The sequence below is a fragment of the Oryza brachyantha genome, chromosome 1 (assembly GCF_000231095.2).
Source record: "Oryza brachyantha chromosome 1, ObraRS2, whole genome shotgun sequence".
Taxonomy (NCBI): domain Eukaryota; kingdom Viridiplantae; phylum Streptophyta; class Magnoliopsida; order Poales; family Poaceae; genus Oryza; species Oryza brachyantha.
The window spans coordinates 32,932,217-32,946,321 of NC_023163.2; the positions used below are offsets into that span (position 1 = coordinate 32,932,217).

The window sequence follows — 14,105 nt, forward strand, 5'->3', positions numbered from 1 at the left end:
TTTCATTTCTATATTCATATTTATATATATGCTAAGAAATCTAAAGATATATATATATATATAATACATATTTATTGACTCATAGATAAATCTAGATAGGATCAAATCATATTATTACTGGAAATAGAAAGAGTACACATCAACTCATTTTTCTTCAAATTAAAGCTATCGCATCATATAAAGTGAAAGCACTGCAATCTGCGTGAGAATAGATATGTTGTGCAAGATGTTTACTCTCTCTTTCCCAAAATAAATTAAAGCTATTATTGTTTTGAATAGAGGTATACTCTTGAAATTTACGCCATTTAATTCTTTTTTAGAAGTAATTATATAAATGAATCAGTTTCAAACCTTATTTTAAAAATAAACCGTTTTGCTTCACACCAGCCTTGAAGACGCAAAGGTACTTCATCTCCTCTATCCACCGGGGCTTGAATTGAAACTTGTTAACTTAGTGCCGTGATGTTTAGCATCTAGATGGCAAGGACCTCCACGCCAATCACTCAGGCGTGGAGATAAAAGACTTCCATGCCTTCGGGTGGCATGGAGTAAACAGTTTATTTTTAAAAAATATTTTTAAACCAGTTCATTTTCATAAGTTCTTGAAAATGGTCAAATAGTGAAAAACCAGGGTATGCTCTCATGCTCCCAAGTTGTTCACAGATGATCCGGACGCCAATCAGTTTTTTTTTTTGGGGGGGGGGGGGTTGGGGGATTCGACGCCAATCAGTTACTCCTCCTATCACCCGCTTTGGCGCGCACTACCCGTCGAGGTGGGTCCCAGGAGTCACTGACAGGTAGACCCCACCTCGACCCTGGCCCACCACCCTCCCCCTCGCGGCAGCACGCAACGAGAGTCTCCTTCCGCTTGCCTTGGACTCCACCCACCATTTCAAATCCCCCCTCCGCCTGCCTCCTCAGGCGATCGCTCGCCGCCGCCTGCCGCCGCATCCGTCTCACGGAGGAGGAGGAGCTAGGCGCGATGGCTGCTTCCGCCCGCCGCCACCAGCCCACGTCGCTCCGCCGTGCGCCGCTTTCTCCGGAGCCCAATGGGAAGGCCGCCTCCTCCAGGCCTCCTGCCTCGCCCATCCAGCCATCGTAAGGCGACGCCGCCCGCTCTCTCGTCATGGCTTCCGCCGGAAGGGAGTTCCTACCTACCTACCTGCCTACCCTGGCCCATGCTGAACTGGAGCTCTGTGATTGTTGGGCGCAGGGCGGAGAGGACGGTGAAGAAGCTGAGGTTGACCAGGGCGCTGACGCTTCCGGAGGCCACCGCCGTGTCGGAGGCGTGCAGGAGGATGGCGGTGAAGAGGGTGGACGCCGCGCTGCTCACTGACGCCAACGGGATGCTCTCTGGCATACTCACGGCAGAGGTCCGAAACTCTGAATCTCTTATTGGCTTGTCGCGAAATGATCAAAGCCAAATGCATTTTATTTTGTGTTGAATCAGTTTGAATTGCATAGGCGGTGATGATTATGCAGCCTGACCATGACAAAATACCTCATAAGCTCATTATCATGTTATTTGAGCCAAATAGAACTTATTTTCAGTGATAACAGAGTTTTCAATGTGGAGCATGGTATGCATCAGATTTTGACAATGAATGCTATGAATGCAATACACCATAAACTGCTAAGTTTTGGGGGGGTTTACTGTACAACATGACGCGCATCGTGTTTTGTTGCCATTAGTGACGAGGGTCAAGTTTCCAAAAGGATTTTTATGTGTTTTTGTTTTGTAGGACATATCAGGACGGGTCATAGCTGAGGGACTCAGACCTGAGGAAACAAATGTGGCCAAAGTGATGACGCGTAACCCAGTTTTTGTTATGTCCAACTCATCAGCCATTGAAGCATTGCAAAAGATGGTCAAAGGTATTTATACCATTTTTGGTTCCCAACATCGCCATTTCTTCTTCCCTTTACCTCTTTTTTTTTTGAAATACTTTACCTTTGTTTATTATAACTTACTTTTGTCTTATCAATTACTAAGGTCTACGGTCTAATAAGTCTGGTAAGTGGTAGTGTTGAGCTGCTCACAATAGGAGAAAATCAACGAAAATTGGAATGTGCACGCCACATAGACCGTGTGAAATAGATGATGAATCAATATGTAGATAATGTAATTAATTAATAACTAGAACCGGTTCAGTTCGTTTATAGCTGTATGATAAAGCAATGGCAGAATAATTGTTGTAGTGTATGAGCCTTTTTGAACTCATCAATATAGCCTAAGGGTCAAGGGGCTAACTCCGGTGTATTTTACTGGTAGTAAAATTTAATCTATATCGTTGATCTATTTTTATCGGACGGCTGTGATTAAATTATACTACTAACAATATTAGGTGCAGTAGAAATTTAAAGGGATAATATCGTCCTTTTTATTGTGATCTTTATTGCTAAATTACAAAATACTACAAATCAATTAGTTACAAAGTATCAAAATACCATTTTAAATCAACGGATGAGGTTAGTTCTACCGGTAGTATTATGCTACTAGTAAAATACACTAGGGACAAAGGGCCAAATGTCTGATATAAAATGTTCTCCGAAAAAAAATTACAAACGCTGGGCATTTTTTCTGGGGGAAGTTAGATTTTTTTCCGCTAGGCCAGCGGAAGCCGGCCAAAGTGTCTTATTAAGCAGGGAGAGAATCAGAGTTTACACAGTTACAAAGGGCTAGCACGGCAGCGCGTGTTACAGACTTGCAGCTTACAACAACAGGAAAACCACAGCTAAGAACTATTTTTTTTCTGAAAATTGGAAGTTAGATTCTTGCCATGTTTTTTTCTGAGTGCATTTTCTTTTCTTGTCTGAATGTTCTCTTTTGGCATTCTTTAACAGGAAAGTTCAGACATCTTCCTGTAGTGGAACATGGTGAGGTAATTGCCATGCTGGACATTACTAAATTCCTTTATGACGCAATTTCAAGAATGGAGAAGGCAGCAGAACAAGGCAGTGCAATAGCAGCTGCTATGGAAGGGGTTGAACGACAGTGGGGAAATGACTTTCCAGGTTGCTTTGTTTTAGTTTTATATATTTTCTACCGTCTCTTTTGATTAACCGATGTAACATTTTTTGTCCTCACTTCAGGTCCACATGCTTTTATTGAAAATTTGCGAGACCAATTGTTCAAGCCTTCCTTGTCAACTATCATAACAGAGAATAGCAGGTACTTGTTCTATATTTCCAGGAAGACTTAGACTTATGATACCAAATGTTTGTACCGAACTTTTGACATCAATTCCCGTTCTAGTGTTCCAGTGGTATCTCCTTCAGATCCTGTAACAGTTGCCGCCAAAAAGATGAGAGAATACCGAGCAAACTCTGTGGTTGTCATGACAGGGAACATGCTGCTAGGAATTTTTACGTATGGCATTTTTTAATAAAATTTCCTTTCTTATCACAGATATTTGCTCAGTTTTAGCACTAAGATGCTGTGGAGTGCTTTCTATGACACAATTCTATTTGAGTAATTAGTTGAAGCTGTGATGGATATTCTGCAGTTCCAAGGATTTGGTTTTGCGAGTACTGGCGCAAAGTTTATCCCCAGATGTGACTCTTGTAGAAAAGGTGCCTTTACAAAGCTGAAGCCTACACATTTTCAACCATCGTGATTTCATTATATTTTTTATTTTTTACAATTTGATTGAATACTCTGGTTCATATCTGAAGGTTATGACCACAAACCCTGATTGTGCGACATTGGACACATCAATCCTTGAGGCCCTACATTCAATGCAAGATGGAAAATTTCTGCATATTCCTGTTACAGACAAAAGCAAGTACCAAATTTTAATAGCATCAGGAAATCCTTTTTTAATGTGCATATCTAACTTAGTATTTTATTAGATGGACAGATCATCGCCTGTTTGGATGCTCTACAATTAACTCATGCAGCTATTTCCATGGTAGGAGCCAGCTGTGTTTTTTTTCATTAACAAATCCTTTCTTTCTATATTTTCTGGCCAAATAAAGGGATCCATTCTGAACTTTTAAAAAAGGATTTTAGTCCCTGTGGCCTCGTTATTTTGAGTACTTTGGAGTTTGGATGGATTAAAGGCCACTTATTTGTATTAGGTTGAGGGAACCTCTGAAGCAAACAATATGGCAAATACTATGATGCAGAAGTTTTGGGATTCAGCTCTTGCGTTGCAACCTGCAGAGGAATCCGATGCCCGTAGGTTTGTTCTTTTCTTTTTACTTGCTTAATTCAACCCATTTTCAAGAACATTATGGTTATTCTTCCGTTATAGCGCAGTGAAGAATCTCGTATGGCAACATCAGACAATGCTGAGGGGAAGCATATACACCCTCATTTTGGCAATTCATTCTCCTTTAAACTTCAAGATAGAAAAGGGCGTATGCATAGATTCAGTTGTGGTTAGTGTATTCTCATCTTTATTTCATTATTGCAGTTTGTTGACGCTGTAGTGCAAAACTGTGATTTCGTACTTAATTACATCCTTCCTTTGGTGCAGTTTCAGAAAGCTTAGATGAGCTTATTTCTGCCGTATCATACAGATTGGGAATGGAAAATGACAAGGCGAGGATTAATCTTCTGGTAAGATCAGAATTCTTGTGTTGTACTTATAACTTGTACACACAATATTAGTACTGCAACATGTAGTGCTTCAGTATAGATTATGATCGAGCCTGTTAGGCCAAGCCCATCTTGTTCCCTGTTCATTCAGAAGATATTGTGTTTAATGATATTTCACTAGTTCTAGAGGATCTTTTACTACGCAAAGGCTTTTAAAATTGAGCTTGTTTATGCAATGCCCCTCCAGCTTGTGGTTGGAATCTGTTCATCAAACTACCCTAGTATTTACACCTTAGAATCTTAACTTAAATTGTACTGAGCAGTACGACGACGACGAAGGTGACAGGGTTGTTCTGACCACCGACGGTGACCTCAGTGCGGCAATTCAGCATGCAAGATCAGCTGGATGGAAGGTTATTCTCTTCTTGTTTGCTGACCGATTCACTAACTTTATTACTTCAAGTATCATATGCACTTTTACTAGTATGTTGCAACATAAGCACAAGTCACAACAGAGAGCATTCACTTACGTAGTATTAGTTTGTCACTATTCTTGTAAGTCCTAGCTGCAGGCATTTCCTTTGGGACTCATCTCTCACTCTTTACCCATACACACACTAATTTTCAGAGGTTTTCTTTTCCTGTCCAGGTTCTGAGGCTGCATATGGATGAGCCTTGGAGCAATGCAGAGCACACCACATCGCTTGTAGATACCTCACCAGCGCAAAAAGGGCGGCCATTTCTCCGGTTAGGCATCGCAGCCGGTGCAGTTGCGCTTGCCGGTGTTGGGGTAATCTTCTACTTGAAACGTTCTGAACTCTGATTAATTTCCACACATACATCAACACATCAACATCGTAAGAATACTTCTACGGAAGGTGAGATGTGTTGTATAAGTAGTACTATAAAATTACTTAAGTACGTTACATAGCAGATACATGAGTCACACCGTCAGCAATAAGGCGTGGACCATGGTGAAAGTTTTCCGCGTGCCAAGCTTGTACCACTACTAGTCTACTAGAGGTTTGCAGAGCGTTTTTTTGGGAGTCTTCTTTTATCTTCCTACTCCTTTTTGCAACAGTTTGTTCACAATGTAAACAATTCAATCAGCTTGGAAAAGTTTCTTGTACACAGAAATTGCTTTCAGTTAATTAACTTCCGTTATCATGCATGTGCGATCACTGAATTATATGATTACAATCTGAAGTATTTGCAGTCCCTCTTCAGATGAACCTCAATGGCATGTTTATATCCATGAAACTTCTTCATCTGTAGACTTCATCTATTCTGTCTTAATTATCAGCTAATCAACTGGATGAGCAGTGGATGAGAGGACCTTCACTAAAAAACTAAACCTTGCTAGTTCTAAGTAAAAGTGAGGGTTTGGTTAAAAACTAAACTCAACCTAACATAATGTCCAATTTTTTTTTAGAAAAACAGCATCACATATTTAAAAACAAAGGTACTATTATAGCAAAATATTGTATATATTTATACTATTTTTTCGAATAAGATAAACAGTCAGACGTACTAAAATTCAAAGTGACCTACATTTAAAATCGTAGGTGGTACAAAATGTATAGAGGATATGATTGTGTGAATCTAAATCAAGAGCCATAATCTGCTTTTACTATGTCCTTTCGCTTCTGCCTTCTGGGCCGCTCTGCGCATAAACACTGGAATTTCAACGATGCGAAACCTGTTCCGCATATAACATCCTCTCTGTCTGCCTAAAGAACACTCGGTGGTTTTTTTCTCCCTTTGTTTCTGGCTTCTCTGGACCCATAGGAATGGGGTTATTTTTGATGGAAAAGCGCCTTCCCTTTATCAACTCTTTCTGACAGGACTTGATTCAACGACAGTCTGGGCACAACGACTTCCGAAAGATGAAATTCAGCCGAATGTTCTAGTCTGGAATTTGATCTTCAGAGAGGCTTGCAGGCTGCTAGAATAACTTACTTGTCCCTGTTTCTTCTTTTCTTTTTCTTTTTCTTTTGTTAAGGCCTTGTAGTGCTACTGTTTTGTTTCTTCTTTACTTTGGGTTTGCTTCGGTGTTTGTTACGCTTATTTCTACTCAATCGATTCAGGTGGGGCCCTCCCCCCTCCGGTGTTACGTTCAAAAAAAAAATTAACAAGTCGACTGAATAGCTAAAGAGCAGCAAAGGCAGAGATAAAGCTGCGATTGCTCTTGCTCGACTCTTCATGGCACGGTTGGCCGGGAACGAGAACAAAAGGAGTAAGAAGAAACTGGCTAAGATTCAATTGACCTATAAAGCAACCAGTTCAACTAAAGAAAGTAGCTTACGGGCTTAAGGCTGCTAGAGCGGTCACTTACACTTATAAGCACAAGTTTATGGTAATCACTCAAGCCTGCAAGGCGGATGTGGTCAGGATGGATGTACTGACCAAGACTTTTATCCTTCTCATACCGCACGAAATACCTCTCCTCCCGAAATTCATCCAGAGAGTAATATGTTGGATCTTTCAGCTCATCTCCGGACTCTGCTGCAAACATCTAAACAAAGGCAAGACCTAATTGAAACAAGATGATTAAACAAGGAATTATTAACACAAACACGAGAGGGCTAAAGCTATAAACATAGAATCTAATGCGATAGCGTGCAAGGTGCTCTATGATCTCGTCAAGCTCCGGATAGCAGAGTTTAGAAACGTTGTCAAGCAATTGCTCGGAGTATCGATGGAACTCGGGAAAGCTGATCTCCACTCGTGATCCCCAAAGCTGGTCTTGTTCTTCTTCTTCATCATCTTTTTGTTTGCTGCTGCCAACGGCGGATCTAATGTGGGACATGGGGGTTTAGTTGAACCTCCGAACTTTTTCGGAACAAAAAAAAAATGTCCTTGGTCACCCTTAATATTATTAAGGCAAATTAAGAAGAGAACATAGGGTTAATGCAATTCCCAGAAAAAATGATGCCATGTCATAGTCTTGAACAAATCATCTCATCAGAAATTACCCACATCACTTATTAATTATTTCTCATATCTACTAGTTTATCACATATTAAATCAAACAGATCTGGCAAATATAAAGAAAATCCAAAGCTAGGGTTTCGGGTTTCCTTACCTTGGTGACGGATGATGAGAGGATGCAAGGACGAGTTTTAGCTGGCCGATCGGAGATAATGAAACATGGAAGATACCCCGGCATGCCCTGCTGCTCACGGATGTGACGACAAGAGGGAGTGAGGGAGTGACGGAGAGAGAGAGGGTGAGATGCCATACTTTATATAGTATATATTATTTATCATTGTATTATTATTCTTTTTCTTGTTTTCTTTACCTTTGTTTTTTTATAATAATATTACTATTTACAACCACTAACTGTTGCACCTAACATTAGCTAGCAGGTCATACTCTATAACATAAGAGAGTGACATTTGTTATAAATCTAACGATTATAATATAAGATTATAATATAAGGGAGTGACACTTGTTATAAATCTAATGATTATAATACATTATAAATATTTTTCAAGTGAGCTCAAACTTCTCTAACTTGATACATGTATAGAAAAATACACCAATATTGTTGTAGAGATTTAGTAACAATAAATATTTTGGAGTAACTACTAAATACGTCATTAAGACATATTTTATTGTGGATATAATGAAACTAATTTAATATTGTAGATGTTAGTATATTTTTAATAAACTTTGCTAGACTTGGTAAAGTTTAATTTATATTCGAAAAAACATAACAATGTCAAAAGTTAATAGTTTACAAATCAAATGGCTATAAGAGTTTGTCAAATTAACCCCGAAAAAATAATCCAAAAATATATCTAGCCTAAAATTTTGGAATATGTCCGACTAAATATTTTACCCACACAATAATAAAGTTTAACAAAAAAAATAGAAATGGTTCTCATAAAAAGTACATTACAAATGTACAACCACATAATAAGTTTCCAGTAGTTTAAAAGGTCAAAAAGTGGCCAAAAAACCATTGACATATTTGATAAAAGTGACATGAAACTTCATTGTTGTGTATACAAGATTGGGCCAGTTAAAACAGAACGCATGCTTAAAAAAGAAACTTCTGCAAAGCTGACATCAAGTTATATGTTTCTTAGCACTTTTATGCATCCAGCTACTTCACTAGTCGAAAATTTCATGATCTCTGGTGACCTGATTGTGTCATGTTGATGGCACATTTCATAAATAGTTGATGAAGACACCTGCTGATAATCTGATTAGTCCTGAAGATCACCTACAGCCATTAATAAGAGACATGATAACGTAATTGCTCATTTATACTTTACACTCGATTGTCTATTCTGTGTAAATTTTTCTAATCTGTTGTATCTTGTTGTACATATAGCTCATTGGTTAGTCTTATCAAGAGTCTACGGAACCATAGCAAGTACATCGAGAACTTAAATATCAATGATTTGTATATAAAACATGCTGTTAGCCATCAACCTAAGCTACAAGTCTTGCTCCATGAGAATGTTATTTTTTATGTACTCAACTGCATTCTATCAGTTATTGCCAATACTTATATTGATCAGCACATTTTAAGTTTCTTTTTGTTGTTCAATGCAATGCAAAGCCTGAGTGCCTGACTACAAAAGTAGATTAAGGTACAATTTAGGATAATGTAAGGATTATAGTCAATAAGTGTTTTTCTAATTGTAAAATCTCCCCCCATGAATTTGTTATGATGTTTTGTTTATTTATTGGGCCTGTACGTGTGTCAACACTCCTTCAATAACCAAATCTGTGGGTAAGGACTTGAAGGGTGAATACTTGACATATTTATGTTCCAAAAAAATAATAATATCAAAAGTTAATAGTTTATAAATCAAATGGGCAGAAGAGTCTAAGGGAGTTATAGAGTCACTTCTCACAAGTATAATTGATGCTGATAAGAAAGCAAGTTACAATATAGAAAAAATCTTTGGACTATGTCAGGTTGTGTAGAAACACTTACAATCATTTCAATGAACTACCAAAACAATTGAAGGTACTTGATAGTTGTGACTCAATTCGAAATTTTTCCCACATTCTGTTTAATAAGTTATTGACCCCGATTTCTTCTGCTAAACGGGTCTGTTGAAGGACTGTAATGGTTTTCTCTGGATAATGTAGGAGTGGAAATAAGATACTTGGTTTGTATTGTATTATGCAGCCGAATGTAAGTACCGTGTTGTTTTAATATGATGTTTATGTTGATGGTCTTTTCTAGATTTGTCTCTAATGTTTAATGTTTTACTATTTTGTCAGCAATTTATGATCTATCATGGATCTGACCGTAGTAGTGTGACAAGAAACACTCCTTGCGATAAATCCTACTTGTTATTCACCAGCAAAAAAGTACGACTTGAACTTAACTAGTGTGGACATCTGCCCTTCGGTAGTGTTGGAGGTAGAGGGTATATATGATCGTAACATATAAATAGTTAGAGGGATATATATTCAAACTATGTTGATTAGAGTGTTACTTATTTTCTTCCAATAGGCATTGTAGAGTTTTTTTAATATGTCTATATACAGAGTTTATCTGCCGGTTAAAGGGTTTATTGGTTATGTGTACAAGATATCATTCATAACCAAAACTATAGTTTTATCTTTTTGTTTTTGCTTTATGTTTATAAGCTATTTTTTGAATCTTTATCAATAAATTTGGAGTTGATTTTAAGTTTTTTATAATTTATTTTTCAGCCTTTGCTTTTAAATAGATAAGAACACATATCTAAAAATTTTATTAACAAATTATTTTTCATTTACAAATATGTTCTCCTCAAAAGTGTCAAAAAAAACTATAGGGCAAAAGCAAATGAGAAAAAATAAAGTACACAAGAACACACAAAACGTATGCAAAAACACTATCATTAAATATATATTTATTTTAAATGAATTTAGAAACTTTAATTGACTCAATCAGAGTTCGTATGGATTAGTTGTAATTTTTTGAAGATTGGATCAATTTAAAGCATTAACATATATATTACTTAAATAGGTCATGGTTTGCTTTGGGTAAAAGGAAGGTGAGATTGTGGGAAACAAAACCCCTCAACTAATTTGAGAATTCCCCTACAGATTTGACCGGATTTCAGAGTAAAAGAGAGGATTTTTGCGGGGAGAAGAGATGGTGCTGGAGGTGGCAGAAGGTATCAAAACTAGACTTCCCTTGGAATTATCTTGGCCCAGCCAGGCTTTGCGTTTCAGAGCAGGGAGACAACACTAGACTTGGCTGGTTAGGAGGAGGAGAGGGGAAGTGGACTTTGCAGATGGGACGTGTGGGCCAAGCGCGGGGGAAGGAGAGAGAGGGGCTTTGGGCCACATTCAGCCCAGTGGCCTTGGATAGGGCTTTTAAAAGGATTTTTTAATTAAAATAATTTCTGAAATACTTTTTGATTTTATCAAAAATATTTTATATCCTCCAAAAAATTATAGAAAAAATAGGACTTATTAAAATTCTAATTATATAATAAATTTTATATTTCTCATTTTTATGTTGAAAATTTTCTATAGAATTTAACATAGCCTCTCTATAGGGTTTTAAGTAAATTCTTAAAATACATTATTAAAATAAAATAATTTTAGGCGGTGACATGGACTGATGGCACACCTCGTACAATAGTGGCTAGGCTGAAACTACTAACCATTGGGGCTATTGCACAAGTAGGCTAACAAGTGGTGGCTCAAATGTCAGCTTTGAAAATAAAATAAAATAATGATATTTAGATGAACCAGCATTGCTACGAACTTATGACGTTTGGTGATAAGTCTCTTATAACAGCAAAACATTCGTCATTATATGTTGTTGGGCTAGTCTATGACGATTTGTTGTTGGTCTTAGTGACTAACTCACAACCACCTTAATTTCGTCACCATTTACCAAGCCACACCACATCTTTGAGAACGTCACAACATAATGACGAGTAGATCTAATGTTACAAGAAATTCATCCCAGAAGGTCACATGTGTTGTAGTGTATTAGTTTTTCAGTTGAACGACGAAAATCAAATTCGTTGACAAAGACTTCAGATGAACTTATTCCAGTGACAGAATACCAAAATGGACTGCTTGGTTGGTGGTTGAAGAACTGTAGGCTGAGGCGAACAAAAGCGTGTCATCGCCTCCTCCTGGGCCATCGCATCCTTCCTCCCGGGCTGTTCCAAACTGGACCACCGTGGCGTGGTGGCCGAACCCTCGTGCAAACGCCTTTTATCACGTTTTTTGTAGTACATAAACTGGTGCTGAAAAAAATGGATTTTTCAGAGGTTCTTTCCATTTCAAACGTTTATTGGCGAAGAAAATAAAAAAATTAATCTCTCAAAAAGATGTTTTCTCCTTTTTAGAATGGTGTCTAACTATTATAAAAGTCTCTAGTGTGAATTTGCCACCACCCTATACTTCCATTGCATTTATACAACTTACCTTCTTAACTTCGTAATATTAAAAATCAATCAAATCTAGATGGATATCCATATAAAATCAAATTAATATGAATATTTCATATATAAAAAAATGGTCACATACCCTGTTTTATGAAAAATATTTTTTTATTTATTCTAGGACTAACATAATATGTTTTTATCTTTTACAAAGCACAATCATTTCAGCTAGTAATTATAAAAAAACATAGATTAGCATATGATATGTTATCCATAATTGCATGTGTGATAATGTTTCTGGACGATATATTATCTAACAATTGCTTGTAGGGTAATATATTATATGTTATCCCATTTTTTGACTATTGTAATAACACAAACAAAATGACGAGGATATAAAAGAATAGATTACTTTACTCTTCTCGCCCAAATGACTGACGAGAAGAAGGGTAATTTAATGCAAGACAAAGCTGCCCTTAGTTGTGACCTGTGAGAAGTTAGGCAAAATTGCAGGGGCGAAACCATGGACAACCGTCCGGGTCGGCTGACAAAATTCATTGCTATATTAGACTAAAATAATACTAAAAATTAAATAAAATTAATGTATTTTAACTCTAATGATCCAGAGGAGCTAATTTTCAAGCTCCCTGCAGAATGGGGGCAATGTCAGTGTGTCAGATAAGAAGGTGGTAAGCGACAGACAGATAGAGTATCCAGAAAGAGCATCGGTCGCAATGGATAGGATTTGCAACCATGCAACGACGTTGACGAGTCCGACGGAACGGTGACGCGGCGGCCTGAGACGCGCCGCCGTGCACGTGTGCTGGCCACCGGGCCTCAACGTGTCACCTGACCAACACGCCACCTTCCTCCCCCAATCTCCATCTAATCCTCCCTCCACTTCAATCACTCCCATCTCCGCCTACTTCGATCCACCTCGCCGTGTGGCTATGTCCATCTAGAGATCATCCAATGGTGGTTGGCTGCTTGGTCGCCATCTTGGCGCGTTCCTGCTGGCACCTGGCCGTCGCCGCCGTCAAGCTCCCGGCGACCCTCTGCTGCGACGTGATGCTCTCCACGGTCGCCTTCCTCACCTTCCCGCTCCGCCTCCTCGCCGCCGTCGACAGAGAGCGCAAGGCACGCAAACTACTACTGCTGCTGCTTGATCATTATTGCCGCGTGTTCAGTTCTTGGAATCGATTTGATGATTACGAATTTGCTGCTTGTGAATTTCTAGCTGGATAGGCTGGTGAAGGAGATGCAGCGGCAGATGGAGACGCTGGTGTGGGAGAACAGGGAGCTGGAGGACAGGCTCAGCATGGCGGTCAAGGAGAGCAAGGCCATGGAAGAGATTCTTGACGAGATGGAGGAGGAGCACGACGACGCCATTGCCAGGATCACTCTCCTCGAGAGCCAGGTAATTGAACTGAACTGAACAGCTGTGGTGTTCAAGGATGGAAGCAATCAATGGCTGATCGATGAGCTACTTGTCGCCATGTATAGCTGAAGGCTGTCAAGCTGGAGAACATGCGGCTCAACGAGCACAAGGGCAAGTCCATGTGGGACAAGAAGCCGCCGGCCGCCGTGGTGGTGCACGGCAGCGGCGGCGGCGATGGCAAGAACTTACCAACGGCCTCCAAGCCTGACGCGCGCCCGTCGAACACCAAGGACCAAGAAGACGACGTGGAGGACGCCGCCGCCGCCGCTGCACTTCAGGGGGAGGAGAGCGGCGGCGTCGCGCCGGAGGAGCCCTACACCCTGCAGATGCGGCGGGGCAAGGCGGTAGCGCGGCGGCGGAGCCTGTTCAGCCTGGGCATGTCGGCGGCGGTGGGGGCGGTGGTGTGGACGGCGGACGCGCCGTGCCTGCCGCTGCTGGCGGGGCTGTTCGCCATGGTGGGCATGTCCATGTGCAGCGTGGCGCGCTTCTCCCGCAGCGCCGCCGCGCTCCGCCGCGGCGGCAGGCCGGCCCCCGACGACGCCGTCGCGCTGCTCAGCCTCAACTGGTTCCTCCTCGGCGTCCTCACCTCCCCCATGCTCCCCGGCGCCGCCCACGCCGTGTTCCCGCGCGCCGCCCGCCTCGTCGGCCCGGCCGTCGCCTGGTTCTCTGCCACTGCGCCACTCTCAAGCTAGTGGCCGCGTACTAGTACACTATAAAAACACTTGTAAATTAATACACTTTGTTACTGTGTTTTCCTTAC

The 14,105-nt window shown here is 40.2% G+C and overlaps 3 protein-coding genes across 8 annotated transcripts; 2 read left to right on the forward strand and 1 right to left on the reverse strand.

Annotated features, from left to right (window-relative positions):
- The first annotated feature begins 904 nt into the window (after positions 1-904).
- On the forward strand, positions 905-5,778 carry LOC102718708 (CBS domain-containing protein CBSCBSPB3-like). 3 transcript variants are annotated; one of them, XM_015832756.2, is made up of 15 exons: positions 905-1,098; positions 1,214-1,373; positions 1,743-1,875; positions 2,845-3,015; positions 3,094-3,172; positions 3,257-3,370; positions 3,507-3,573; positions 3,676-3,781; positions 3,853-3,911; positions 4,081-4,184; positions 4,262-4,383; positions 4,482-4,564; positions 4,867-4,956; positions 5,193-5,333; positions 5,478-5,778. In XM_015832756.2, the coding sequence occupies exons 1-15, from the start codon at positions 983-985 to the stop codon at positions 5,502-5,504; spliced, it is 1,572 nt and encodes a 523-aa protein (XP_015688242.1). In that variant the 5' UTR covers positions 905-982; the 3' UTR covers positions 5,505-5,778. The 3 variants fall into 3 exon arrangements, 1 of the variants encoding a protein (XP_015688242.1); XR_005810984.1 differs by lacking the exons at positions 5,193-5,333; positions 5,478-5,778 and having other exon boundaries at positions 4,257-4,383; positions 4,867-4,955; XR_005810985.1 differs by lacking the exons at positions 5,193-5,333; positions 5,478-5,778 and having other exon boundaries at positions 4,081-4,180; positions 4,867-4,955.
- Positions 5,779-6,780: 1,002 nt separating this feature from the next.
- LOC107303473 lies at positions 6,781-7,749 on the reverse strand. Of its 4 annotated transcripts, none has more exons than XR_001549451.1 (2): positions 7,629-7,749; positions 6,781-7,075 (listed from the first exon to the last, which is right to left on the reverse strand). XR_001549451.1 is itself a non-coding variant. In XM_015832757.1 (2 exons), the coding sequence occupies exons 1-2, from the start codon at positions 7,710-7,712 to the stop codon at positions 6,831-6,833; spliced, it is 312 nt and encodes a 103-aa protein (XP_015688243.1). In that variant the 5' UTR covers positions 7,713-7,749; the 3' UTR covers positions 6,781-6,830. The 4 variants fall into 4 exon arrangements, 1 of the variants encoding a protein (XP_015688243.1); XR_001549449.1 differs by having other exon boundaries at positions 6,781-7,338; XR_001549450.1 differs by having other exon boundaries at positions 6,781-7,375.
- Positions 7,750-12,838: 5,089 nt separating this feature from the next.
- Positions 12,839-14,099, forward strand: LOC102718984. Its single transcript, XM_040520213.1, has 3 exons — positions 12,839-13,044; positions 13,145-13,324; positions 13,411-14,099. Exons 1-3 carry the CDS (start codon positions 12,880-12,882, stop codon positions 14,035-14,037), a joined length of 972 nt encoding a protein of 323 aa, XP_040376147.1. The 5' UTR covers positions 12,839-12,879; the 3' UTR covers positions 14,038-14,099.
- Positions 14,100-14,105: the final 6 nt, after the last annotated feature.

Bases quoted from the DNA above. Each gene is read 5' to 3' on its own strand.
- LOC102718708 (XM_015832756.2), top strand. From the start codon at position 983: ATGGCTGCTTCCGCCCGCCGCCACCAGCCCACGTCGCTCCGCCGTGCG. The intron at 3,782-3,852 runs GCAAGTACCAAA...GTATTTTATTAG, and splicing joins TATTCCTGTTACAGACAAAA to ATGGACAGATCATCGCCTGT. The intron at 4,185-4,261 runs GTTTGTTCTTTT...GTTATAGCGCAG, and splicing joins GAGGAATCCGATGCCCGTAG to TGAAGAATCTCGTATGGCAA.
- LOC107303473 (XM_015832757.1), bottom strand. From the start codon at position 7,712: ATGCCGGGGTATCTTCCATGTTTCATTATCTCCGATCGGCCAGCTAAA. The intron at 7,059-7,628 runs GTAAGGAAACCC...GCCTTTGTTTAG, and splicing joins TCTCATCATCCGTCACCAAG to ATGTTTGCAGCAGAGTCCGG.
- LOC102718984 (XM_040520213.1), top strand. From the start codon at position 12,880: ATGGTGGTTGGCTGCTTGGTCGCCATCTTGGCGCGTTCCTGCTGGCAC. The intron at 13,045-13,144 runs GCACGCAAACTA...GTGAATTTCTAG, and splicing joins CCGTCGACAGAGAGCGCAAG to CTGGATAGGCTGGTGAAGGA. The intron at 13,325-13,410 runs GTAATTGAACTG...CGCCATGTATAG, and splicing joins TCACTCTCCTCGAGAGCCAG to CTGAAGGCTGTCAAGCTGGA.